This window comes from Phascolarctos cinereus, unplaced genomic scaffold (genome assembly GCF_003287225.1).
Source record: "Phascolarctos cinereus isolate Bilbo 61053 unplaced genomic scaffold, phaCin_HiC Scaffold_5;HRSCAF=322, whole genome shotgun sequence".
NCBI classification, from domain to species: Eukaryota; Metazoa; Chordata; class Mammalia; order Diprotodontia; family Phascolarctidae; genus Phascolarctos; species Phascolarctos cinereus.
Window position 1 is genome coordinate 19,171,806 of NW_027555958.1, and position 27,539 is coordinate 19,199,344.

Genomic DNA, 27,539 nt, shown 5'->3' on the forward strand with positions numbered 1-27,539 from the left:
CCAGTATTCTTGAGCTGAGCCTTGAAAGAGCAGGAGGAGCAGCAACAAGAAGGCAGAAGTTCTTCATGGTTTCACCCCAGGTCACGCTCCCCCCGAGCTCAGGGACCCCTCCCCTGTACTCACTGTGCAGTCTGTATATCCCTGGGCCCTGACTTCTCATTAGTCAGCTCTTGACTTTTGCCTCTGTCCAAGGTTCAAGAGTCTCTCACTTAGTGAGCAGAACCAGGAGACTTAGCCCTTCCCAGCAAGGCAAGGCTCTAAGACATCTCCAAAGGCCTCATGATGGCAAATGCTATCCACATCCCAAGAAAGAACATGGAGTTTGAATGCAGAGACTATTTGCTATTTTTTTCTTCTGTTGTGTTTTGTTTTTCTCTTTCTGGTGGTTCCTCCTATCAGTTCTAATTTTTACTTACAATGTCACTAATGTGAAAATATGTTTAATAGGAATGTATATGTAGAGCCTCTATCAGATTGTGCACCGTCTTGGGGATGAAGGTGGGGAGGAAGGGAGAGAAAAATTTAAAACTCAAAAGCTTATGGATGGGATTGTCAATAAACCAAAATAAACTAACAAAAGGAAAAAAAAGAGTCACTTGTGAAAGAAATTTCTGTGGAGGACCCCAGAAAAGGTGAGAGCCAGCCACACTTGGAACCACTCCTCTCTTGGCTAAGATATAACGAATGATTATGGTAATTAGGGCAACAAATACGAAAAGATGTTCTTAAATCAACCTTTTAAGACAAATTCAGTAGAGTGTGGGATGGAAGTGGGGAGAAGAGAGTGGCTGGACCTTAGCTTAGGATACAGCCCTCTAGTGGTGATGGGGAGACAGACTTCAGAACATTGGAGACCATTGCCGGCATGAGAGCAGATATATTACTGCTACTTAGTTGTCCCTACCTGCTGAAGTACAAGAGCTTCTAGAAGTGCTCCCTAAACTTCTGCACCCCTGGGGCAAAGCCCCAGTGGTTTGCCCTAGTTACAGTACTGCTCCCTGGCTCCTGGTCCCAAACACTGGAACCCTGCTGAATTCCCAAAGTCCATTCTGTCTCTCTTCTCTGTCCTCTCCTCTCCCCCTTCTGATGTCTTCCCCCCTCTCTGTTCCAGCCTGCCTGGGAACACTGCCCCATAAAAGCTATAAACTAGACTGAGTCATGTTTCCATTTTGTGAGCCCTGACTTCTGCCTTTGGAATTGGCATGGGAGGACAGAGAGGAAGCGTTATACAAGGCTAGCCAGGAGCCTCTCTGGTCACCCTTTGTCTCCCTGGCTTGGCTCAGCGGATGTTTCTCTGGTTCCAGGTCCTCAAGCTGAATAGAGACGGCTTACCCTATTTTCTTGGGAAAATGAACAAAGTGAACACAGTGACCAAGCTGGGCCCTCTGTGGAACAGACAAAGGGGTCCCTCAGCCTCCTGAAGGCAGGAGGGTTGGCCTGCTGCCCCCCCCAGAGCTCAGCTGGCCCACTTTCCACCCAGAGTCTAGCTTTAGGCAGGCCAGCTTCCCTTCTTTCCTGGGCCCCAAGTCCCAACGCCTTCTTCCTTTGGGGATCTCAGGGATCATGGGATGGACCTTACAGTCATCAACCCCAACTTCTGTGTTTTATAAATGAGGAAACTGACACCCAGAGAGGTTGAATCATCTGCATTGAATGATTGCCAGAGTCACACATTAGATAATATCAGGGGTGGGATTTGAACCCAGGTCCTTTGCCACCAGAGTCATACTCTGCTTACTGCTTTACAGGACACTATTGGCTCTCTTCATGTGTACATATCCTGGTTTTCTAGCTGGACTGTAAGCCTCCTGAAGAGGCCGAGGTCCATGTCTCTTGCTCCAGCCCTCATAGTACTAAACATGGGGCTGCGCACATGGCTGGTGGTTCTCCGGCCAAGCCTCCCCTCCTCCAGGAAGCCCTCCTAGCCTACCAAGCCCATTCGTTCTTCTAAACACTCTCAATTCCTAGGATCTGAAGCCATAAGGGGATATCCAGCCCAGCCCTCACCCCAGCTCTCATTTTATGCAGGAGGAGCTGAGGCCAGGAAAGGTCCAATTGGTCATCCAAGGTCACACGTATCTGGGGTGAGCACTGGCCGTCGTGTCAAGAAGACCTGGGTTCAAATGTCCCCTTTGGATACTTCCTAGCGATGTGATCCTGGCCAACTGATTTCACTTCTCTGTTCCTCAGTTTCCTCACTTGTAAAATAAGGGCATCAGACACTATGACTTCCAAAGTTCTTTCCAACTCAACTCAACTCAATCCAGTTTAATAAACATAAAGAGCCTATTCCATGTAAGACCCTGTCTTGGGCTGGGAGCTGGAGAAGATACACAGCTGATGCAGTTAACCTCAAGGGGTGTATTATTTAATCAAAGGGATATAGCAAGTACAGAAGTGTATGCAAGGTAGGATGAGATAGGATTGACTTAAGGGAGGAGCTCTCGGGGAGCAGACATGGTCCGAGAAAGGTCCCACGGAGGAGGGGACAGCTGAGCTGGGCCTGGAAGGAAGACGGCATCAGGAGAATCTAAAACACCTTCATTTTACAGGCGAGGAAACTGAGGTTATGCGAGGGGATAAGGTCACAAGGACAGCAAGGGGCAGGGACGAGATTTGAAGCCAGGTCCTTGGACCTCAGAAGCAGGGCTCCTTCCCCATGTCCTGATGATGGAGGGTCAATCAGACTCCGATCTTCACTGTCCATCAGGGATCACTTGGGCCAAGCTCCTTTTTTGCCCCACAAGGAATGCTGGGAGATGCTGAGCTGCCCAGTCCCTGCCATGTGACCTCCACTGCCCTGTGTTCATAGCTTTCACTTTTCCTTGGTGAGAGCTCCCTGAGGGCACAATGTGCTCAGCCCCCAGGAGGGCTCACAGAATCCCAAATCCTCTCTCTCTCTCTCTCTCATTCTTAATGAGGGGTCCCAGTAGCCTCTGCCTGAAGACTTCCAGGGCAGAGGAGCCCACCACCTCCTAGGCCAGCCCATCCTGCTGCTGGACAGCTCCCATTGATGGTTAACAAGTCTTTCTTGACCTCCAGCATTAATTGAAGTTGTAAAACCTTCCATCCATAGGTCATCCTGGGGCCAGGCAGAATGAGTTCCAATTCTAGGTGCTCTCCCTTCAAACACTTGAAGATGGCTGTCATGTCTCTCATCTCCCTCACCCCCCCGCCCCCCAGTCTTCTCTTCTAAGGCCCAGCCCCAGCTTCCTTCAACCATTCCTGTATGACTTGGCTTGAAGTCCCAAGTGTCAAGGTCACAGAGACTCCGGGAGGGAAGTGAATAGCTGGGGGTAAGATAGGATGAGTCTGGGCAGCACCCCGTGCTACCTCTGGGGCTAGGACCTCTTCTCACCCTCCTCTTCCTTCTCCTCCTCTATCCCCAGACCCGGGCCACTGCAGCTCCCCAGGCAGGTTCATAGATGTCAGTTCCTAGGGAGCAATTCATCACATCATTTCTGGGGGCCATTGGAACAGAATGTGTTTGCTTTAGCCAATAAAAGAGTTATAGGGATTTAGAACCTCCTGGAAACAGATGAGGGGGAGGTGCAGCAGAGAAAGAGGGCAAACTCAAGCTGGAACTCTGCTTCCCTATCCAGCTTGCTTATCTGTGGTTAAAGGATTAGATCTGATTTCAGGCAATCAAGAAATCCCAACTTCTCTAGGAAACCTCCTGGCCAGTCCAGCTCTTAGAGACTAGTGGGGGTCCCTCCCTCCCTGGCAGGAGCACTCCCCCACAGCTAGCTACCCCCACAGAGTTGGCACAGTGGCCCAGGTCTCTGTTTGAACCTGTGGGTTTTGTTTGGTTTGGTTTTTAATGCCAGGCTCAAGATAGAGTGCTAAATGAACTCAGCAAACATTTGCTGTTTGGTTTGATTAGATAAGAAGAGGCTGAGGCTGGAGGTAGCATTTCATTCATCCCAAGAAGGTGAGAAGAGCAAAACTCCAGATTTTCTGTACTCTGTAGATGGTGGTGGTGGGGTGTGTGTCTGTGTGTGTGTGTGTAAGGGGTGGAGGTGAGGTGGGAGTAGAACTGGAGACCCCAGAGGGAAAGTAGGTGTCAGAGGTTTAAGCCACAGGTGGTAGAGTCAGGATCTGGGGGTGGGGGAAGGGTAGTGACAGAGGAACTGAGTTCTACTACCAACTCTGCAGTTGTAACCTTGAGCAAGCATCTTCACCACTCCAGGCCTCGGTTTCCCCACATGTAAAATGAGGAGGTTGGATGGCCTTGAAAGCCCCTTGTTGCATTGGACCCATGATCTTACAAGTCTAAGTGCCTTTGTGACCTGCAGCAAGGTCTCTTTCTGGGCCTCAGTCTCCTCATCTGTAAAGTGAGATGACCTCTGAGTTCCCTTCTAGGGATGATCCCTAGAACCACAGCTTGAGAGCTGGAAGGTACCTTAGAGGCCATCCACTTCCTCAGAATGAAGAGAGGGTCAGTGACTGGTCTAAGGATTGGCTCTGGGCGCACTGACCCCAAGCCCGGCTCTGCACGGACCTGACCCCAGGAGGCTTCCTGCCTCTCCAGAGTCAGGAGGATGAAGGGGTCCTGGGGGCTAGGAGGTCAGAGTAGATGGGAAGCTGGGTCGGAGGTCAGGAGAGCCAGAGAGCGATCAGGACGGGATTGGGGAGTGGGACAGGAATGAGACATCCTGGAGCAAGGCAGCTGCACTCATGCTCCGGGAGAACCAGGAGAATCCTCAGCTTCTGCCAGCATCAGGCACACTATAGGAGTGGTGCGTATTGTATCTCCTCACTTGAACGGACTCCTCTGGCCTGGAGATCTCCTTGGTCCCACAAATGTCAAAGCTGTCAGAGACAAAGAGAGAGACAGAGGGAGACAGAGACACACAAAGAGATAGAGACAGACAGAGAGACAGAGAGAGACACAGAGAGAGACACAGAGACAGAGACAGAAACAGAGGCAGAGATGGCGAGGAAGGAGAGAGACAGAGAAAGACACAGAGACAGAGACAGACAGAGACAGGAGAGACACAGAGAGAGACACAGAGAAAGAGACAGAAACAGAGAGAGAGATGGAGAGGAAGGGAAAGAGACAGAGAAAGACACAGAGACAAGACAGACAGAGACAGGAGAGACAGAGATAGAAACAGAAAGAGAGAGATGGAGAGAGACAGAGAAAGACAGAGAGAGACACAGAGACAGGGTTAGGTGAATGGGCCACTCCTAAGGGCACCATTCCCATTTCACAGGGAGCCAAGGCACTGGTACGGTCAGACCATTTTGGCAAAGCTGAACTAAAAAATGGAGAATTCATTCTTTATGAAGAAGCTAAAGTGTTGTGGTCCATAGAGCACTGTACTTGAAATCAGGCATATCTGGGTTCAAATATTGGCTCAGACACTTCTATGCTTTCCTCCCCTGGACAAGTGGCTTAAGCTCTCTCAGCCTCAGTTTCTCATCAGTAAAATGGGCACAATAACATCACCTACCTCCCAAGATTGTTGTGAAGGTCAGATGAGATGATAATAGTAGTAATAACTAGCATTTATATAGCACTCTTAATTTTGCAAAGCGCTTTACGTAATCTATTTCACTTGATCCTCACAACCAGTCTGGGAGGTAGGTGCTATTATTCTGCCCATTTTACAGATGAGGAAATTGAGGCTGAGAGGTTAAAGAGGCTCAGATCACAGATCTAGTAAGCATCTAAGGCAGGATTTGAACTCTGGTTTCCCTGACTCAGCCCTGCACTGCCCCACTGCCTACACAACATGAAGGCTCTGCTCGCCCTGAGGCACATACGAATGCTATGCTGGCCGAGGGGCTAGCTCAGACTTGCATGACCTCTCCACTGGACAACTGGGCTAGTCTAATCTTCCTCCAGTCCCACCCACTCCCCCTGCAGAAAGCATTCAGAGAAACATCATGTTACCTCACATGTGCCTGATATCCTGGCTCTCCACTTACCTTCATCTCCCTGGGCCTCAGTTTCCTCACCTGTAAAGTGAGGAGTTTGGGCCAGATCGCCTCAAGGTCCCTTCCAACTCTAGATCGATGGTCTTATGATCTCTCTTGGGGCCTCAGATTCCCTATCTGTAAAATCAAGGGGTTGGACGAGACCGCACTGAGGTCCCTTCCAGCTCTGGACCTATCATCCTATGTTCCTCAGTCTGGCATTCAAAGCCCTTTATATCAACTGGCCCTGCCTCCCTGGATTTTCAGGCTTTCTCCATGAAAATCCTTGGTTTTAGCTAAGTTGTTGTCACTGGTCTGTGCCACTAGGTGGTGCCATAGTGCACAGAGCACTAGACTTGGAATAGGGAAGACTCATCCTCATGAGTTCAAATATGTTCTCTCAGACACTGACGAGCTGTGTGACCCCGGGCAAGTCACTTGACCCTGTTTGCCTCAGTTTCTTCATCTGTAAAATGAGCTGGAGAAGGAAATGGCCAACCACTCCAGTCAGTATCTCTGCCAAGAAAACCCCAGATGGGGTCACAGAGAGTCAGACATGACGACAACTGACTGAACACCAATGCCATTGTTCTGGGAACACTCCAGGCTCAATTCCTCTGTCTTCACCTTTGCCCAAGCTGTTTCCTCCACCTGGGAAATCCACTGAGATAGTGTGTGCGAACAAAGAGCTTTGCCAAGCTTAAAGTACGGTAATAACAAGAACACATAGCATTTCCATGGCTAATAAGTATCGAAGGCTAGATTCGAACTCAGGTTTTCTGACTCCAAACCTAGCACTTTAATCACTGTACCAGCCAGTTTTCTAGAAGAAGGAAGAGCCCTGGACGTAGTATCAGAGAACCTGGCTTCAAATCCTACCTCTGACACTGTTGCTGTGATCTTGGGTAAGTCAGATGAGCTCTGTGCCTCAGTTTCCTAGGCAGTAAAATAAGGGGGTAAATGACTTCTCCTCCAGCTCTAGATCTATGCGCCAACGAGCCACAGTCACAGCTAGAGATTGCACCGAGAAAGGGAACATTAGAAGATGTTCGCAAAGTGGAGAGAGAGCCAACTTTGGACTCAGGGACACCCGACTTCAGGTCCCACCTGTGATAGCGTTGGCTATGTGGGATTCTGGGAAGGTTCTTTAACCTCCCAATGCCCCAGTCGACTCTAAGATTGTTGCTTGTGGAAAAGGTGTCAATAGATATCGGTGGAGGGAGTTTCCCCACTAGGACACCTAAGACATGCCAGTGAAACCATAGGTCCCATCAAAAATAACGATAAGCCTCAGAATTACTACAGGCTTCATGGTGTTAGAGTTGTTGTTCAGTCACTCAGCTGTGTCTGACCCTTCACGACCCCACGCACCATAGCACACCAAGCCCTTCTGCCCTCCACTATTTCTTGGAGTCTGCCACGCTGTTTGTTGTTTCCACGACACTACCTATCCATCTCGTCCTCTGCCATAACTTTTTCCTTTTGCCTTCAATCTTTCCCAACATCAGAGTCTTTTCCAATGAGTCCTGATTTCTCATTATATGGCCAAAGTATTTAAGCTTCAACTTCACGTTTGACTTTCCAGTGAATCGCCTGAATTAATTTCTTTAAGTATCGACTAATTAGATCTCCTTGCTGTGCCAAGGACTCCCAAAAGTCTTCTCTAGCACCACAATTCCAGAACATCTATTCTGCGGAGCTCAGCTTTCCTTACACTCCAACTCTCACAGTCATACATTGCTACTAGAAAAAGCATAGCTTTGACAATACGGCCCTTTGTCAGCAAGGTGATGCCTCAGCCTTTTCGGACGCTGCTCAGATTTACGATAGCTTTCCTCCCAAGGAGTAAGCTCTTTTAATTTCAAGGCCAGTCACTGTCTGCAGTGATCTGTGAGCCCAGGAACATAAAATCCGACACTGCTTCTTTTTTTCCCCCTCTATCTGTCAGGAATCAAGTTGCTAAGATCTTAGTTTACTGATGTTAAGCTTCAAGCCAGCTTTTACCCTCTCCTCTTTCTCCCTCATCAAGAGGCTTCCTAATTCCCCCTCACCGTCTGCCGTCAACGTGGCATCGTCTGCATATCTGAGATTGTTGAGATTTCTCCTGGCAATGGCTGAGGAGTGTAGCTTTTGCACTCCTCCCTTCAACCCTTGGTGACCCTACTGGGTCTAGGGAAAGATGTTTCAGAGATTATGATCAAGGAGGGCACCCAGACCAAGGCAGGGTTAGTTAGAAGTGGCCTTGTACTTTCCCTTCTTTGCAAATAACCAATCAATAAACATTTATTGAGGACCTACTATGTGCCAGGCACTGTGCTAACTGCTGGGGAATTAAAAAAAAAGGGTAAAAGACACTCCCTACCCTCAAGAAGCTTACAATCTAATAGCAGAGGTGGAGGGCTATGTGTGTGGAACATTGCATACAATGTCAATTTTGCTGAACTGTTTTTTGGTTTCCTCTTTTTGATTCTTTGTTATGCAAAATGGCTCTTGGGAAGGGAAGGGGAAGAGATGCATTGGGAAATGTAAATAACACAAGAACGAAGAGATTATAGGATCACAGTCTGAGAGCTGGAGGGAACCTCAAAGGTCATCTTGTCCATCCCCCTCATTTTACACACAAGGAAACTGAGGCCCCAAAGGAAGATGGCATCCAATTCCACATACACGGGAAATGGTGAAGCTTCAGTTTGAGCTCGGGTTCTGCGATTTCAGCTTCGGTGCTCCCAACCCAAACAGCCGACTACGTCATGCTGCCAATACTATTTGTAAAGGGGTGGTCTTGGTTTTACCTCCATTTACATCTCTCTGTCTCTGTTTCTCTCTATCTTTCATCAAACACTCAGCTCCCTCCCCCCGCTCCCTCCTACTCTAGCACCTTTGGGGGCAGCCCAGAACTCACCACGTATAGACAAGCAGCGCCACAAGAGCAAGGAACAGGAGGCTGAGCAGTATGGACAGGATTACTATGATGACGATGGTACCCGTGCTCTTGGGGGCACGGATCTCAGAGACCTCCTCCGCTGAGGCATCAGGAGCGGATGTGGACAAAGCCAGCCAAGAGCAGGGAATGGAAGGGTTAGGGTTTAGCTAAAGCAGGACGGGGATGGGGACGGGGACGGAGGGGCCACCATCTCCCTACTCTTCACGTTTCTTGGGGCCCTTTCTATCCTTGTTACCCCAGCTCCCTTGGCTTCCCGAGTCACTGAAACACCCTTCCCGCACCCTTTTCAGACTGCCGCCCCCACTTGGGGACATCAGCAGAGGTCACCACGTCAGGGATGTCTTGGGGTGGCATAGTTACGTTTTATCAGCGTGATGTCCTCAGACCACTTCGTCTCTGCCACTGGGCCGTTATCATTCATCACCAAGAACTTCACTCTGGATGGGGAGGACAGAGAATCTGCAGTGGGGGAGCCTCCGACAGGAGTCACCCTGTTCTCCAGCCTCAGCTTGTCAGAGCCAGCACCTCTTCTGAGCTGGCCCATCAGTCTATGCAGGTGTGTGTCTCTGGGGCCAAACACTGATCTATGGGACAGGGGAGGGAGGAGACTGGTACCCTAGGATGAGGGCCGGTCAGTCAGAAGAATAACCCAGGTGGCCCTTCCCTTGTAGAGACATCAGGTTGGTTCATGCTCTTTTGTGTACACCAGGCCACAGTCACTGAAGGAGGGAGGGAGGGAGGAGGGAAGGAAGGAAGGGAGGGAGGGAGGAAGGAAGGAGGGAAGGAAGGAAGGAAAGAGGGAGGGAGGGAGGAAGGAAGGAAGGGAGAAAGGAAAGAAGGGAAGGAGGAAGGAAGGAAGGAAGGAAGGAAGGAAGGAAGGAAGGAAGGAAGGAAGGAAGGAAGGAAGGAAGGAAGGAAGGAAGGAAGGAAGGAGGAACGAGGAAGGAAGAAAGGAAGGAGGGAGGGAGGGACAGAATGGAGGGAGCAATTATTAAGTGCCTACTACATGCCAGGCACTGTGCTAAGCACTTTGAAAGTAGTGTTTCATTTGTACCTCACAATAACCCTATCATTAAGTCCTATTGTCATCCTTATTTTACAATCAAGGAAACTAGGCAGACAGAGGTTAAGTGACTTGCCCAGGGTCACGCAGCTAGTAAGCGACTGAGGCTGGATTTGAACTCCTGACTCTAGGCCCACAGCTCTATCTACTGCAAACTAGGAAGCCTTCTGCAGAATCTCCAGTTAGGAGGGGGCTCTGTGCTTGTCCAGCCTAGCCTGTCTGAGCAGGAACCCCCTTCCTCTTCATAATGTCTCCGATAAATGGTCCTTCAACTTCTGCATGAAGATCTCTGGAAATGTCTTCCTTAAACTGAGCCAGAATCAGCAGCCCTATCACTTTCCAGCTGTGGTCCTTATCCCTGCCCTCAGGAGGAGGGTGGACAGAAGAACGTCTGCTCAGGACCCCCTACTATAACCAACACCTGACTGTGAACTCAGCCAAGCTCCAAGCTCCTCACGGACAGGGACTGCATTTTGTGTCAGGAGTTAGCTTTGGCCTGAGACCCCAGGAGAGAACCTCATTATGTGGGGCAGAGTCCTGGACCACATCCTCCAGAAGCCTGTGCAGGGGAACCACAATGTAGGACATCTTTCAAGGCACTTGGGTAGGGAGGAGCTTTGCTAGGAAGTGCAGAGATACAGATGGAAACATGACATGAGACCAAAGACTGGGGACGGAACAGGAGCAGCCAGAAGCCAGCCATGGCGGGGGTGGGGGCAAGCGAGGGAGGCTGTGGTCTAGATCTACAACTGACCATGTTCACCGGCCTTTGAACCAAAGGAGGAGAAGGAAGACACCGTCTGATGGTCCATCCACTCCCCTGCGGTTGGAGGGGCTGCTGTCCATCAGCGACATTCTATAGTGCCTGCTCTGAGTGACTGACCCATCCTTTTCCTGCTGGGTAGGAGATAGCCACGGCTAATCGACATTCCTAGGGAGATGCATTATGGGGCTGGGGGGGGGGGGCAGTAGCAGCCGTTTGGGAATGGGTACCAGGAGTGTCAAGTGCTGATCTAATCCTATGTTATTATCTCTTATTCTATTTCATGAATGTCTTAATTTATAGCCATCCGATTGGTTTAGTTAGGATGCATCAGCAGGGATTCCTGATCAGTAGCTCTGAACTGGTAACTACCCCAAGGCAACCTGGAGCCCGGGGATACGGAGGCATCAGTCATCTTTAGACACATGTACCCTCACCATCCATATCTCCTTTCATCATAGGAGAGCTTTTCTGAAAGCAAACTTTGCATGCTGGGGAGCCCCTGTAGGCAAGGGTCAACGGCACAGGATTTGGGGTCATTATGGACCCTCTGTGCAGGCTTCTAGAGGATGCAGTTCGGACACTCTGCCCCAGTGAATGAAGCCTACACTTATACAGCATTAACAGGTCTGTGCTGACACAGGATGCCTCACCCTCCACTAGTCTGTGTTGTGGGGGAGGGAGAAGACATCGGTCCTCTCTCCCGGGTCCCAGAACACTCTGTCCTCCACTCCACCTACTGAGGTCTGGGACCTCCCCTTTGGGTGTGAGAGAGAGGGCTCACACATGAGAGAGCATGGTCAAGGGGTGAGACTTTCTCCGTTTGGTCCCAGAGGGCAGAATTGGGAGGAACTGATGGGAGAGGGGCAGATACCAGATGATTGTCAGGAAAAACTGAATCTAAGCTTCCTGGAGGGGAATGAGCTTCCTTGGGAGGTCGCAAGTGGCCATCACTAGAGAGCTTTGGGCAGAAGCTGCATTTGTCCAGAATGTTACAGGAGGACACATATTCCAGTTTGGATCAGACCACAAGGGCTCTGATTTCCCTTCCCACCCTGAAATCACAGCTGTGGGTGCCCCCCCCCCAGGGAAATGTGGATCCTGTCCACTAAGATCACAGGATTAGGACCAAAAGGAGCCGTAGAGGTCACCAAGGCCTATGTTTGAAATGCTATGATTCTGTGGGCTCCATTCATTTCTCTGAGGAAGACGAGATTACCTTGGGCTAACGCAGTCAGGCTGCCCAGAAAACCCCAAACAATGCAGTCTTGGAAGGCTGCAGGGTGGAGGGAGGCTCTAAGATGGGCCTTGAAGGTTAGATGGATAGGCTTTGGATAGAAGGAGAAATGCACAGGGGTCAGAGGAAACGCATGAGCTAGAGAAGGGGCAGCCAGCTGCCTCACAACTTTGCCTGGTCCAGGCTGACCACCCGATGCAGAATACAATAAAGATAGCTCCTGGGCCCAGGAGGACAATCAATCAATAAACATGTATTAAGTGCCTACCACATGCCAGGCACTGTGCTAAGTGCCTAGGATACAAAAAGAGGCAAAAGACAGTCCTTGGCCCCAGGGTGCTTACTATCAAATGGGAAAGAGGACGAGCAAACAGATAAATACAACATGAGCTATAGCCAGGAAAAATAGGAAATAATTAACAGAGGGAAAGCACTAGAAGTGAGGGGGTTGGACAAGGTTTCCTGTAGAAGATGGGGTTTTTGTAGGGACTTGGTAGGGAGGTCAGTAGGGGGAGTGGAGGAGAGAGTGTTCCGGGGCATGGGAGAGAGCCAGAGAGAATGTCTGGAGCTGAGAGATAGAGGGGTCAAAGGAACATAGCTGGAAAGCTGGAAAAAACATTTCATCTAACCCAGGGAGGTGAAATAACTGATCTCAGATTGAATAATAATATAATAATAATAATAACTAGCATTTATGTAGTTCCTTAAGTTTTATAAAAACTGACACCCCACCACTCTGATTCTCAGCTTCTGTTGGTGAAGAGCTTAGAAATAGCAGACCTGTTGCTATAGTGGGAAAAAGCCCTGACTTTAGAGATGAAGGACATGGGTTCAAATCCAGCCTCTGGCACCTACTACCTGTGTGACTGAGGTGGCCATTTAATTTCTCAGGGCCTCAGTTTCCAAATGAGGAGGTTTAGTCAATGACTAAATCTATGCTATTCTGACCACAGTGCCATCGAGCGCACAAGCTTTTCCAGCTCCCAAGCACATCAGGGGAGAATTCCTGGGTTCAACGTGGGAGAAGCAAAATGGAGAGCTTCCCGTGTGACTTACCTGTAAGGACCAGGACCTGGCAGAGGTGCGTTGCAGGTATTCCCAGTGCACTTGGTGTCATTGCCCACCCTGAGGATGCGGATGTCTTGGGCGTTCGTCTCATTGGAGTAGAGTGCCCGACTGGCCCGGATAGTCATGTAGTATTTTTTCTCCAGGAATGTTGAAGTGTGGGGTATGCCTTGGGGCGACTGGGGAGCCGTGAAGTTGTTGATAGCTGTGGAGGCCGAGAAGGCAGCTGAGATTTTCAGAGCAGCTGACTCCTCAAAGACCAGACCCAGAGACGTGGGAGGCAAAGGGAGGACTGTATTCTAGAAGCCACGCTGCTCCTCCTAACCTAATCTCAACCTCAGTCCCAGCTAACCCCCTGGAGGTTTAGCCTTGGAAGAACCCACCCTGGGAGCCACTATCCCACCTAGGACCAGCTTTATCCACAGATGGAGCGTGACCAATTACAAGCCAGGTGTGGCCAGGGAGATTGTCCTATCTAAGCTTTGGATCTCTCCCAGCGCCTAGAGCAGCCGCCTGCACACAGTAGGTCCTTCATTGAATACCTATTCTCCCACTCACCACCTCTGTAATTTTCCAGCCCTAAGAGCCCCTCCTTGGCCACCATTCTCCTATGTGTGTTGTCTCCCTCGTTAGAATGGAAGCTCCCTGAAGGCAGAGAATTTTCATCTCTGTAGCCCTAGCTTAGGGCGGTGCCTGGCATGTAGCAATTTTTTTAATAAATGACTTTTCATTCATTCACAAAGGGCAGAATTTGAGGGGGGAAGGCAAGGATTACACCGTTTTTCATCTCTGTAAAGCCAGAACACTGGGAAAGTTTTTACTGTTTGTGTCTGCGATTTCTTTGGAATAAGGAGCTCCCAGTGAGAAAACCCCCCTCTCCCAAAGTGGATCACCACTTTCTTTCTTACAGTCTTAAAGAGTTGCCCAGATTACTTAAGTGATTTTGCTAGAATCACAAAGCCAGTCTGGTGGGATTTGAACATAGCTCTTCCTGACTCCTAGGCTATATACTACCATTTTCTACTTACAATCTATACCAGGCTGCCTGGTTTTGCACCTAGTAGGAACTTTGCAAGCAACTGTTGAATTTAATTTGGTTTGAACCAGGTCTGAGAAAAGGGAGTTGGGTTTGGGGGGACGGGAGTGGAACACAGAACCAGGGAACGGACAGGCATCAAACCTAATCCCATCTCCACCCAAGTCAAATCTCCCATTTCAAAGAGGGCAACAGTGAGGTCTTTCTTTGCCCCATTCCCCCTAGACATTTACATGGGCAGCACATACCATTGCTAAAGGCAACCACAAGCCATATGTCATCAGTGTCACTGAGGATGGGGCTGTTGAATTGGCCACTGGGTTGATCTAGGGTAAAGGTAGAGCTGGTGATGCTTCCTTCCAAAGGCTTCCTGGTGAGGACCGGGATGTAATCAATCTCTGGTGGATGATAACAAAGGGAGGGGGGGGGAAGAGTGATAAGGAACAGGTCCCTGGGGTTAGCCAGACAGTAGGGTCTACTGTTCCTATCCGCTGAGGGAGCCCCTTATCTGATGAGGAGACTTGTGCTCACCTGAAAATGAGATAAGAAATTGATTAATTATGGTTGTGTTAACTGTGAAGAGGTTGGCCTCAGAGTGCAGGAGTCTTGGATTCAACCTCCCACACTGACGTATATTGGTAATGTCACCCTGGGTAAATCACTGAATGTTTCAGTGATCTAAGTAACTTTCTAAGACTGTAGGAGTTCCAACTAGCCCTCATGAAACCATAGGTGCTGACCCAATTAACCAAACTATGTCTTAATTAGAAAAGTAAAGGCACCAAGCGCTGACTGCCCAGACTAGGTGGGGTGATCCTGGGGCAGTTTCAGCTAGGGGCTGGGAGACGTAGTAGTTTTACAAGGATGAAGGGAGACACACCCTCTCAGACAGGGAAGTGAGAACTGAGTTCTTGATCCAAAGAGGCTGGGAAGGGCCAGCTGGTGAGGCCAACACCCTTTAAGGCAAACTGGTTAAGAACAATCCATCTCTGTTTATGGTTAATCCCCATTCTCCAGAGCCCCACCCTTCATTAACCGATGGTTCCCCTTGAACATGAGGAGAGCAAATGGGCCACAGGCACCATACTTCTTCACCATTTGACACATCCCAGGGCTCTGCCCTCTGGCTGAAAGTGAGGAAGTGAGAATGAGAACCTGGCCAGGTGGGGTGTCAGGGAAGCTAGGCCAAGCACAGGGCCACGGCACAGAGCATAAGCTGAGAGTTGGGAGACCTGGGTTCTGGTCCTAGCACTGCCACTGAGTGGCTCAGAGACCTTGGGCAAGTTATTTTATTTCTCTGGGCCTTGATTTCCTCTTTTGGAAAATGGGAGAAGGTAGCAAAATGAATTAGATGATTTCTAAGGCTGCCTTCAAGTTTGGAAATCTTCCACTTCTATGAGAACTGTGTTTGGTCCGATTGGAGAGGATAGCAATGGTGGGAATAGGGAGCAAAAGAAAGTGTGGTAACCCCTGGGACCCCAACATTACTTTGGTCTTCATTTCCATCTGGGTGCAGACTGGGAGCGTATGTGCCCTTCTCTTCCCCACTCTTTTTTGGTGCCCTCTCCCCACACCCAAGCACTGATGCCCTAGCATAGAGTGTTTTCTCCTAAGATCCTCTGCTTATTCATTTTACAGCTAAGCCAGCCCTAGGAAGCCAGGGAAGAACAGTCTGTGATCATTTGACAGGTAGGGAAACTAAGGCTTGGAATGCTTCTCATGGATGTGACACAGAGTCTGCTGAGCCACTGAGGAGACACACATTTGTGCATTAGGAGCCACTGAAGGCTTTAGCACAGATAAGCCTCAAACGGGGACCCGAGTGTAAGATCCTGAGCTTCTGGAGGGGTTGGACTAGAAGATCTATAAGGTCTTTCTTAGCTCTTAGGGGGCAGATGGCTGACTCTTTACTATCATGGGAGGCGCTCCCCCACGTCCCCACCTTGACAAGGTTCTTCTTGTGTTTGGGGCTTCACAGGTCATTAGAACCATCATTAGCAATCGTCCAGATTGTGTTGTGTTTGGAATCAAAGTAACTGGATTCAAATGCTGCCTTTTTCACCTATGGGACCTTGGATAAATCACTTCTTTCGTCTTCAATTCCTCATCTGTAAATGAGGGTCTTAGATGAGACACCCCTGAGGTCCCTTCCAACTTCAAACCTTTGAATATAATGTATGATGGGTCACAACTTATATAATGATCAGTTTTCTCAACTGTAAAATTGCTAGTGTGGCTTAAGGTAGATGGTACCTAGAGAGGCACTATAGTCCAGTGGAAGGATCCCCCGTTTAGCGTTAAGGAGCTGGGCTTGATTCTCCCTGTGTGACCTGTGCCTCAATTCTTTATCTGTAAAATGAAGGGGGGGGTGTTGGGCTAGGGGCATCTGAGGTCCCTTCCATCCCCAGATCCATGATCTTAAGTCACTGGGATGCCTCTGGGACTCAGTTTCCCTATCTGTAAAATGAGGTGATTAGACTAGCGGGCCTCTAAGTTCTTGTAAAGTCTAAATCTATGATCCCTTTACTCAAGTTTTAGGTAGAGAGAAATGCTGTATCCACTATCAGACAGTCACTGGATTGGCTATTTCTGCTTAACTGGTTTTCTTTGTTACTAAGGAGGGTTCAATTCCAGACTAAAGGTGGGTGGTATTTCCAGAAAAGACTCTGATGTAAAAGCAAAAGGCGTGAACAAAATTCCAAAGGAAAAAAAAAGCAAATGCATCTGGGATTAAGTCCAGTACTCCTCATTTTGGTCCGAGCATTGAGACCATGGGAAGGGAAATAACAGTTGAAGACAAAGGAGGGAAGGTACCCAGGAATCAACTTCATCACCCTCACTATCTTGCTTCAGGGATCCTGGATGCTCACTCAGGTCAGTGTCAGGTGATGGGGAAGAGAGGGGGTCTCCAACACCCCAAGAACTGACTCAGTCTCTCATTCTCTAGACTGGAACCCCGAAGTCTGCTGGGAACGTTTTGGGAGGTACATTCTAGCAGGTATAGCCCAGGAAATCCAGGCCGATTGACTTTTTTCTCTTCCAACCCTCCCCCCCAGGAATCCAGAAAGAAAGATGCCCCCACCCCCCATCCCTCTATTGCTGGCAAACTCACCCAGGCTGGCTTCAGCTGGGATACTGGTTACTAGGAGCAATAGCGGCAGAAAGAGCCATCCTTGGGGGTGCCCCCATGGTCCAGATGGATGGAATGTTGGAAGGTCCCTTTGAGGGTGACAGTGTCTGAGCCAGGACACACTCTGGAGAAGGAGAGATGTGCTCTGGAGGGAGATTCTGTGGTCCACCCAGAAGGTCCTCCTCCACTGCCTCCTCCCCCTGTCATGCTGTGCTTCGCCCCCCACCCCCAACAAAGAACACACCCTGGGTCTGGGGAAGAGGACTCCAAACCCCAACTGGTAGGACAGGTTTTTAAGGAGAAACTAAACTTTAGCGTGTTCTGTGGTGATAGGGAGGGACCACGATGACTGAGGAGAACAATCGTTGCGTTCCGCTACAGACAGATCTGGATTCCGATTTGCCCCCTTCCCCTGGTCCTTGGACACCTAAGCCAAATTGGGGCAGGGTCCAGCAGGCCCCACAAAACCTGCTTTGTCCCTCGGTCTGGACAGTCTTCCTAAAGATAAGTCCTACACCTCCAGATAGAGACAGAGCAGTTCAGTGTGTAGGCACGTGATGCTGAATGAACAGATGGAAGTATTCTGGACATCAACCTTTGTCAATTCATCCATTCATTCATTCATTCAAAAAACCATTCATTAAGTAGAGTGTGACAATACTCTGTATAGAGGCATAGGAGGGAGGTTTGAAGCTGGAATGGGTCTCACAGGCCACCTAGTCTGACTCTTTCATCTTATAAGTAGTGATTTTAATGGGGTGGCATGGGAGGGTCCCCCTTAGAGACTTTCACTTCTCTTCTATCAGTAGTATTTGTAGCACAATCACCCCTTTGGGAGGGGGCTCCTGCCTGGATTGGCTCCCTTTGGCTTAAAGGGCTCATCTTAATTATGTCTAGGGGTATGTCTATATATTTCTATCTATGTCATATATATATATATATGAAATACTGGAGTGGTTTGTCATTTCCTTCTCCAGTTCATTTGACAGATGAGGAAACTGAGGCAAACAGGGTTAAGTGACTTACTTAGGGTCACAGATAGTAAGTGTCTGAGGCTGGATTTGAATCCGGGTCTTCCTGTCTTTAAATCTAGTATTCTAATTCATGGTGCCATCTACCTGCAGTACTCTGAAAGTTTGTAAAAATGTACCTGTCCCTTTGGCCAAGTGATGTATTTAACCTTATGGTTCCAGCTCTATTTTCACTAGGTCAGGTGAAGCTTGGCATGGGGCCCTGGCAGGGAGGAGACATGGGGATCCATGCCTTTGGGGAGCAGAACTTTGGCAAACGCTCCTTCGGAGGCCCTGGCCAAGTTTGTGTTTCATGCTCCTAAGGAGAGAGGTTCCAGGAATGTGGGAAATAGGAAGGAACCACACTTAGGGAAGAAGGCATCACACTGGGCCCTGAAGAACAGGAAGAGATGGTTGGCCAATGGATGAAAATGGAGTAACAGACAGCAATTGTGTGTATGTGTGTGTGTGTGTGTGTGTGTGTGTGTGTGTGTGTGAGAGAGAGAGAGAGAGAGAGAGAGAGAGAGAGAGAGAGAGAAGAAAAAGGAGGAGGAGAAAGAGAAGAAGAAGAGAAGAAGAAGAAGAAGAAGAAGAAGAAGAAGAAGAAGAAGAAGAAGAAGAAGAAGAAGAAGAAGAAGAAGAGAGGAGGAGGAGGAGGAGGAGGAGGAGGAGGAGGAGGAGGAGGAGGAGGAGGAGAGCGGGAGAGAGGGAGAGGGAGAGGGAGAGAGGGAGAGGGAGAGGGAGAGAGGGAGAGGGAGAGGGAGAGAGGGAGCCCCCTTGGGGGATGGGAGAAGGACACAGGAGTTAGTGGGGACAGGAGTGTGGAAGGGTGGGTATTAGGATGAAGAAGGCACATCAGATGTTTTCTGGGCTGGCTTTTGGCCTCTCTATGAATGCCAGACAGGCTGTCACATTAGGTCAGATCTAGAGGTAGAAGGGTCTTCACAGGCTATCTGGTCCAACCTCTTTATTTGACAGATGAGGAAACTGAGGCCCAGGGAAGGTCAGTGACTTTCCCGAGTTCCTCTGACTCCACAGCCAGAATTACACTCTATTCAGTGCACTGGCTAACTGCCTCCTGCTGCTCCCTCGCTAAGGAAAAATGTCCCTCTTGAGGGCCCCCTGTCTTCCTCCAGGCAGGGGAGAAGTTCTTTTGGGAGAGCTTGGCAAGTATTCTGGAGCCCAACCCCGTGCTTTGTGTCTGGGGTAGGCCCGGGTGTGTGTCCCCTTATTCACCCTTTGAGTCTTGCCTCTCCTCCCTCCCCTCACCTAGCAAGGGCACTAATTACTGTTAGGTGAACGAAATGATGAAGATGACAGGGACTGAAATGGAGACTGGAATAAGGAAGAGGAAGGGAGGGCAGGAGCTGGGGGGGGTATGTTTAGTTACACTCTCACATTCTTCCTTCTCTGAAATGGTCCTGCCCAGACAACTGCTTCCCTGGCTGCCCCCCACCCCTTTCCCCAGCCACACAGTGTCTTGGGTTAGTTGATGCTTCCCAGGTGGGCTTGTCTGCCCAGCCACTAGACAGGGAGGTTCCTGTGGGCTGAAGAAAATGAATGTAACCTTATTCACATGATTCAGAGAGCTCTAGGCAGACAAGAGTTCTTCCCGACTGCGCCCCGGTCAGTGGATCCCAGAGCCAGAACTGGAAGGGGCCTCACAGGTCATCTAGTCCAACCATCTCATTTTACAGATGAGGAAACTGAGGCAAAAGAGGTAAAGTGACGTGTCTAAACTCACGTGGCTAATAAGACAGGTCCATCGCCCTCCTGATGTCATCAGTCCTCTTTGAGAACGAAGGACGAACAACAATAGTCATCTGGTCTCCCTCAGCGGCAGGGTGATTTGCTTTCTTGCGGCTCCCCTGAGGCTCATTTCTTCCTTCTGACCAGATTTAGAGCTGGAAGGGACCTTAGAGGCCATAAATAGAGCCCTAGAGCTCGACCTCGGAGGACACCTGGTGCAATCCCTTCATTCTACAGAGGACTGAAATGAGGCTCAGGGATTTTGTCCAAGGTGACCCAGGGAGTAACCATCAGAGGCAAGATTGGAATCCAGGTCCTGTGGCTCCAGAGAGTGGTCTTTCCACTGTTCCATACTGCCTCCCTTTCACTTTAGGTGGGTAGCACCAAGGAGGGCCCTTCTTCTTTCTTCAGCAGACTGACTATGTGTACTATGGGAAATTTGGCAGCTATAGGAGATCAATCCATCCATCCATCAATAAGTATTCGTTAAACACCTATTATGCTCCAGAGACTGTGGATACAAAGACAAAAGTAAAATCATTCCTACCCTCAAGGAGCTTATATTCTAGTAGGGGAGAAAGCAATGAACTTATATCAATACACAAAAATATTTAAAATAAATACAAGATTTTTTTTTACAGGGGGACATTAATGGCTGGAGGGAGGTAGAAGTCAGGGTAGGTGCCTCAGGGTAGGTCTCATGTAGATTCTGGTGGTACAAGCAATTTCGAGGGATTACGAGAAGGAGAGATGAGTGATTACATTCCAGGTACAATAATACTTAGGGGTACTATGTCCTCTCCCTCTCCACTAATGGGCTTCTTTGCTCTGGACTTGTGCCTTCCGTGACTGGGAGCAGTCTTAGGGAAGCATGACTTCTTAAAAGAGGGGCTATTTTCATACTCTTTGGCTCTTTATACCCTGACCCCAGTGCTCAGGGAAAAATTACTTAAAGCTTAGGTTTGACTCATGTCTAGGGTCTCTGAACTCAAGGTGCAGTACGAATCAGGTATTGGACAGCTATTTATTTCCTCCACACTAAAGAAATGCTTGATACACACAAGACCCACAAGTATGTACCCACAGGAAACTTAACAAACAGCAGCATTAACATAACTACTATTACAGTCTGCTGGAAAATTGATACTTAAAATGTCAAGACATGATCCAGTTTGCAGGACTACTGAATAGGCATTCTACATGTCACCTCAGCTCGGTACCGTCCAAACAATTCCCTCCAGGTTCTTCTGGAAAACCAGGCCATGGGTTCTGGTTCTCCCCCTGCTGGTGGCATCTCTCTAGTGAGTCCATCGGTGCTGAGCTAGCATGGATACCAGAAGCAGGTGCAGCAACTTTGCCCATGTTCTCTGGGGTGCAGGTACCCAGACAGGGAGGGACAGCCTGTGAGATGGCCTACCTCTATCAGTGAGGGTTTCTGCAGAGGATTCAGACCTAAATATCACAGCACCTGGCATATAGTAATTAATTAATGCTTGTTCACTGACTGACTGGTTTGCCCCACCCATAACATTCCCTCTCTTCGGAAATCTATTCTTTTCTCCTTTCCCTGATGGAGGGTGGGATTAAAGTCGATCTCCTGTGGTTGGAAAAACCACAATATAATCAAGGAAAACACAGTCTCGTTTGTTCAACTGCAGAATACCAAAATGAGGGGGGCATTCTTTGAAGTTCAAAGTTTTACAGGGGGACAATTAACTGTTTTTTATACAGGAGACAGGCAATGTAGAGTTTAGAACTCTAGAACCAGAGCTAGGATGACAATTCTATTACCTCATTTGACAGAGAAGAAAAATGATGCCCAGAGAGGGAAGTGACTTACCCAAGGTCACATAGCACCACGACTCCTCTCCCCACCACCTCCCCCATGTCTACTGTTACCCCTGGCCCCCCTCCCAGCTCTTTTTACCTCTCCCATGGCATTTGTTACCAGCTGCTCTGGGTTGCAGCTATTTGTGTATGTCTTATCTCTCCCACTTGTTCTTACGAGAGGGTATAAAGGAGTTTCAGAAGAGTTTAGATAAATGTGTGGCTGAGGGAGCAGTGAGAGACTATGAAAAGGAATTCCCGGCTTCTGGGAATATCCCCACCCTTTGGAAAGCAGCTTTGTTCCCTGTGTTTGCACCTTGGGTGCATCCATTGGACATGAGCTCCCCAGGGCTGGAGGGACCCCAGATCAGGCTGCCGAATGCGGTGTGCCTCGTCTTGATGTAGGAAGAGGTTCTACACAGGGATAATAACTCTTGTCCCCTTTCCAGAAGCAATGGGAAAGCTCATTATTTGGTTATTCAAAACTCTCCAGCCCAAAATTCCCAGCCCTGATCTTCACTTCCCACTACATGTTTTCTTTCTCTATTAGGATGTAAATTCTTTAAGGACTAGGACATTTCATTTTTGTATTTAGAGCCCCAGAACCTAACACAGAGAACACATGGTATTTACTTAATAACACATTTTCATTCATTGATTGATGCATTCAAGAGGTGAGGTTTGAGGAATTTCAGAGAAAAAAAATCTCCTGGAATGTGGTGATGGATTCAGATGTGGAACGGGGAGAGAAGGGGGTCAGAAGTGGCTCCAGAGTTGATAAAATGAGGCTCAGGCTAGTGAGCTCCAGGGCTCCAACCTAACAGCTCCATTATACTGTGATTCTACAATCTTACTGTTAATAAGACTAGCAGTGATCCTCTGGTCAAGAACCATCATCCCCTTCTCCTTCCTTGCATGGTATTCGTTTGCATCTCTTGGGAACACTCATCTTGTATCATCTACCCACAAGGCTATGAGCACCACAAAGAAGAAACAATTTTCGTATAAACTCTGGGTAGGCAGCAAGCCCACTCCCATGCCCATGCCCATGCCAGGCTCATACAAGTTTCAGAGAAGGAGAAGGATGGAAAAAACTAAGGGGTGGGTGTTTTAAAAGAGAAGCTGACTGAACTCAAGGAGGGAGCCCAAGACAATGGCACTGCCGGGGATGCCTGTACCTTCTTGCCCTCTGGCCACTTGGACAAAACAGAGAACAGTAGGTTACTGTAAAAAGGAACTCTTGCTTCTTACATGTCTGGGTGTAAAAACAAACAGGGATAAAATGAAATAAAAGCATCAGAAGGTAAGTCAAGAACAGAAAAGAGATGGTTGTCCAAGAGCGAGCTTAAGGCCTAATGCAGTCAGCCTGAGTGCCTCCTTCCATTGAGGAAGACAGAGGTGTCCAGGCTTCCTGAGCTGTCTCCACTGGCTGGACACTGACCCTTCAGGAGATTTTGCCATTAGTGGAGAAACGCCAAGGAGAAAGCCATAAGGGAATGGGTCAAGAATCTGATTAATTAAATTCACACTGAACTTTAAGAATAACGAAATAAGCATTGTCACCAACAAAAGAGGAAGAGCTAGGGGTCAAGAAGCCGACAGCTGTCCGAGAACCAGAGAGAGCTTGGTGGTTGCCCCAGAGCACCCTCTGGTGTTGGATGATGCGTATAACAGCTGGCCATGAACGTTTGACTGGGAGCGCTTGGCTCTTACTGCTGAATAGGAGTAGACACAGAAACTCACCTTTTCATTTGCTGTGGTTATCGTCCACTCATGTCCGATTCTTTGTGACTCCATTTGGGGTTTTCTTGGGAAAGTCATGGCTTGCCATTTCCTTCTCCAGCTCATTTTACAGATAAGGAAACGGAGGCAACCACGGTTAAATGACTCGCCTAGGGTCACACTTGAGTGCTAATTTTTATTTCTTCCAGTCTCTAGCACAGGGCTCTGCCCACAGTAAACACTAAAATTAATTAAGGGTAGAATTGAATGACATGACGATTAGAGCTATCCAGAAGTAGACTGGGCTACCTCAGGGGATAGTGTTTCCCCTCACTGGTAGTCTTTAAGAAGAGAGTAGATGGAATACCATTGAGCTGTAAGAAATGATGAAGCAATGGTTTTATAGAGAACTGGAAGACTTAGACTGATGCAGAGTGAAGCAAGCAAGCCAAGAAAACAATTTATACAATAACAATAGTATTGTAAAGACAAACAATTTTTGAAAGACTCAAGAATTCTGATCAATGTAATGATTCCACAAGACTTGTGTTTAAGCTACATACCACCTAAGCGAGAGGGGATGGACTCAGTGCAGGTTAAGACGTTTAATTTTTGGACACTGCTAATGTAGGGGTTTGTTTTGCTGGACTATGCATATTCATTACAAAGCTTTTGTTTTTCTTTTCTCGTTCTCTTTCTTTTTTTTGCAATTGGGGGGTGGAGGTAGGAGGAAAAGAAAACAGATTTTTAAAAATTTAATAATACAGTAAGTGGCTCAGGTGGGGGCGGGGGGGAAGGGGAGGAAGAGAGAAAGAGAGAAAGAGAGAAGAAATTAGATGACTCTCTTGCAGTATGTTGTAGAGAAGATAATTGGTTAGGTCCAATTTGGATTAAATGGCCCCTGACGTTCCTCTCAGTTTGCTGTGAGATCCTATCATTCTGCCTACTCAACTTTCTTCTAATAGTAAACAACTTCTTCTGGAAATTTTCCCTGCTGAATAATCCTCACCGAATCTTAGCCATATATAAACTGCAAGAGCAGGAGAGAGGTGATGTTTTTGCCTGTTTTATTTTATGGCATTGCAGAATTTAGAGCCAGAGGCCAGCTAGTTGAATACCCTCACTTCAAAGAGAAGGAAACAAAGAGTCTTAATGACTTACCCAAGGTTACACAGCTGTAGATGACAGAGCTGGGACCCAAACTCATGTCCAAATTCAGAGTTAACATTAATGACCGAAAAGGAAAAAACAAATTCATTAAATACTAAAGTCTCATATAGATTTAGATCTCTCCAAACATTCCAATATTTGTCAAAGTTCATAGTATATCACCCTTCGTGAGACTGATGATAAATAGTTAGGATTTCTATGGTGCTTTAAGATTTACAAAGTGTTTTATTTGTGTTATTTAATTTCATCCTCAGAATGACTCTGGGAGGTTAATGCTTTTTGTTTTTGTTGAGTCATTTCTTTTATCCAACTTTTCATGACTCCATTTGGGTTGTTCTTGGCAGTGATACTGGAGTGGTTTGCCATTTCCTTCTCCAGCTCATTTGACAGATGAAGACACTGAGGCAGAGTTAAGTGACTTGCCCAGGGTCACACTAGTAAGTGTGTGAGGTCAGATTTGAACTCAGAAAGATGAATCTTCCTGACTCCAGGCCAAGCACTCTACCCACTGCGCCACAAAGCTGTCTGCTGATACGATTATTATCCCTTTTTACAGATTAGAAAACTGAGGCTGAGAGAAGGTAAGGGACTTGCCTTGGGTTCAACAGCTAATAAGTGTTTGAAGCTGTATTCAGACTCAGGTCTACCAATACTCTGCCTCCTGTGCTACATAGACTTAGGTGTTCATGGACTCATCACCTATGAGTTTGTAGAGATGTAAGAGGCTGTCTGAGGGTACTTGGTATTGTACATTCTTTCTTCTCTAACATGATTTCATCTATGCCTTTCCAAGTACTGAGGCCATCCAAAAGCTGGACGTTTTTCAGAACCTGGAGGATTCCAACATATTAATCCCCCAGAATTTGCTTAGCCACTCCCCTATTGTTGGGCATCAGGGCATTGCATTGCCAGTTAAGTCAGTGTAGCGTAGCTAAAACATGTTGGTCCCCACTAAGATGTCTGGGTTCAAGCAGTTCTCCCACATGTTGTCTCTGTGACTGAAGATGGGTCACTTCACCTAGGTCTCGGTTTCTTTATCTGTAAAACAAATATCATGCCTAGGGAACGGGAGTGATCGAGTAAATTAATCCAATCATCCCACCCCCACTTAAAATACCTGACAAATTGCTAGTCCTAATACAACACCAGATGAGAATACACTGGAATTGTTCACCTCATTCTAACAGGCTTGGACACTTCCATTGAATCAATGAATGGCTCAAGTGTAGGCTTTAGACCAAGTACGGAAAGTCCTCAGCTGAGTTAGATGCTTTTGAAAGCCACTGGAAACTCTGCTATCCAAAGCTGCCAGTGGTCCCTTTATCACCAGATCTTTTCTCCATCCTCATCCTTCTCAACCCCTGTGAGCCTTTGTCATTGTTAAGATTCCTCTCTTCTGGGGCAGCTAGGTAGTGCAATGGATAGAGCTCTGGCTTTGGAGTCAGGAGAACCTGAATTCAAATCCAGCCTCAGACATTTGACACTTGCTAGCTGTGTGACTGTGGGCAAGTCACTTAACCCCATTGCTTAGCCAAAAAAAAAAAAGATTCCCTTCTTCTTGAACCTCTCTCCTCTCTAGGTTTTCACGACAGTGCTCACCTCCACCCCATCCTCACAGAGCCAGAAAGAGCATGAGGTTGGGTGAGAATAAGCCCCATTTCATTTTTGTTTACACTCTATTGGTTCTTTTCTTTTTTTCTTCCTTGTTACTTCCTGCTTAGTCTTTCCCACCACCCCTGATGGAACCCTCCCTGGCAACAAATAAATTCAGTCAAGCAAAGTGAATGAATGAACATGTCACTCACATCTTTCATTGTGAATGACTCATCCCGCACCTCTACGCTACCACATCTTTTCCAAGTGGGGTGAGGCATTCTTCACGATCAGTCCTCTGAAGTCACAATTGGTCACTGAATCGATCAGAGTTCTGAAGTCTTTCAATACCATCTTCCTGGTTGTTATTTGGGTCATTGTAATAAATAATAACAACTACCACCTACATATCATTTCAAGATTTGCAAAGCACTTTACAAGGATGATCTCATCTGATCTTCACAACTGTAGGTGGTGGGTGCTATTATTATCCTCCATTTTGCAGATGAAGGAATTGAGATTAAAAGAATTGCCCTGGGTCATAAAGCTAGAAAGTGTCTGAGGTGAGATTTGAACTTGGGACCTCTCAACTCAAAGTCCAGCGCTTACTCCACCAGGCCACTTAGTGACCTCATTGTGCACACTGTCCTGGTTTTGCTTTGATCTCTATCAGTTCATACAAATCTTCCCAAGTTTCTCTGAATTTTTTCTATTTGTTATTTCTTAGGGTGCAGTAACATATCATAGGTCACAATTTGTTCAGCCATTCCCCAATAGATGGGAATCTCTTTCAGTTCTTTGCTACTATAAAAAAATGCTATTGCAAATATATTTGTATGTATGTATGTGTGTAAATGTATGTGTATATGTAGACCTGTATATGTGTATATCTATATATATGTACATGAGTCTTCAATACTTTTCCCTCTGTCCTTGACCTCCCCGGGGTATATACCTATTAGAGGCATCACTGAGTTGAAAACATTACTTTTTAGTGACTTTTTTCGCATAATTCCAAATTGTTTTCCAAAACACTTGAAGCTACTCACAGTTTCACCACTGTATACTGGTGTCCCTGGCTTTCCATAGCCCCTCCAGCATTTACCAACTTCATCTTTTTGCCTCCTGGCCAGTCTGCTGGGTGTGAGTTGCTTTAATTTGCATTTCTATTACACACGATGATTTGGAGCATTCTCTCTCCACTTGTCCTTTTTTTTTTTTGGAAAATTGCTGTTCATATTACTTTGACCATTTATCTATTGGGGAAGGATTCAACAAACCCTGGTTGTCTGGGCTTTAGAGGAAGGA

General features: G+C 47.6%; 1 protein-coding gene across 1 annotated transcript; it reads right to left on the reverse strand.

Moving 5' to 3' along the window:
• Nucleotides 1-1,595: 1,595 nt before the first annotated feature.
• On the reverse strand, nt 1,596-27,539 carry LOC110221329 (uroplakin-3b-like protein 1). The gene is made up of 8 exons (XM_021005851.2): nt 24,630-27,539; nt 19,915-20,430; nt 17,143-17,284; nt 14,279-14,428; nt 12,986-13,199; nt 9,227-9,303; nt 8,825-8,945; nt 1,596-4,812 (listed from the first exon to the last, which is right to left on the reverse strand). Exons 2-8 carry the CDS (start codon nt 19,951-19,953, stop codon nt 4,704-4,706), a joined length of 852 nt encoding a protein of 283 aa, XP_020861510.1. The 5' UTR covers nt 19,954-20,430; nt 24,630-27,539; the 3' UTR covers nt 1,596-4,703.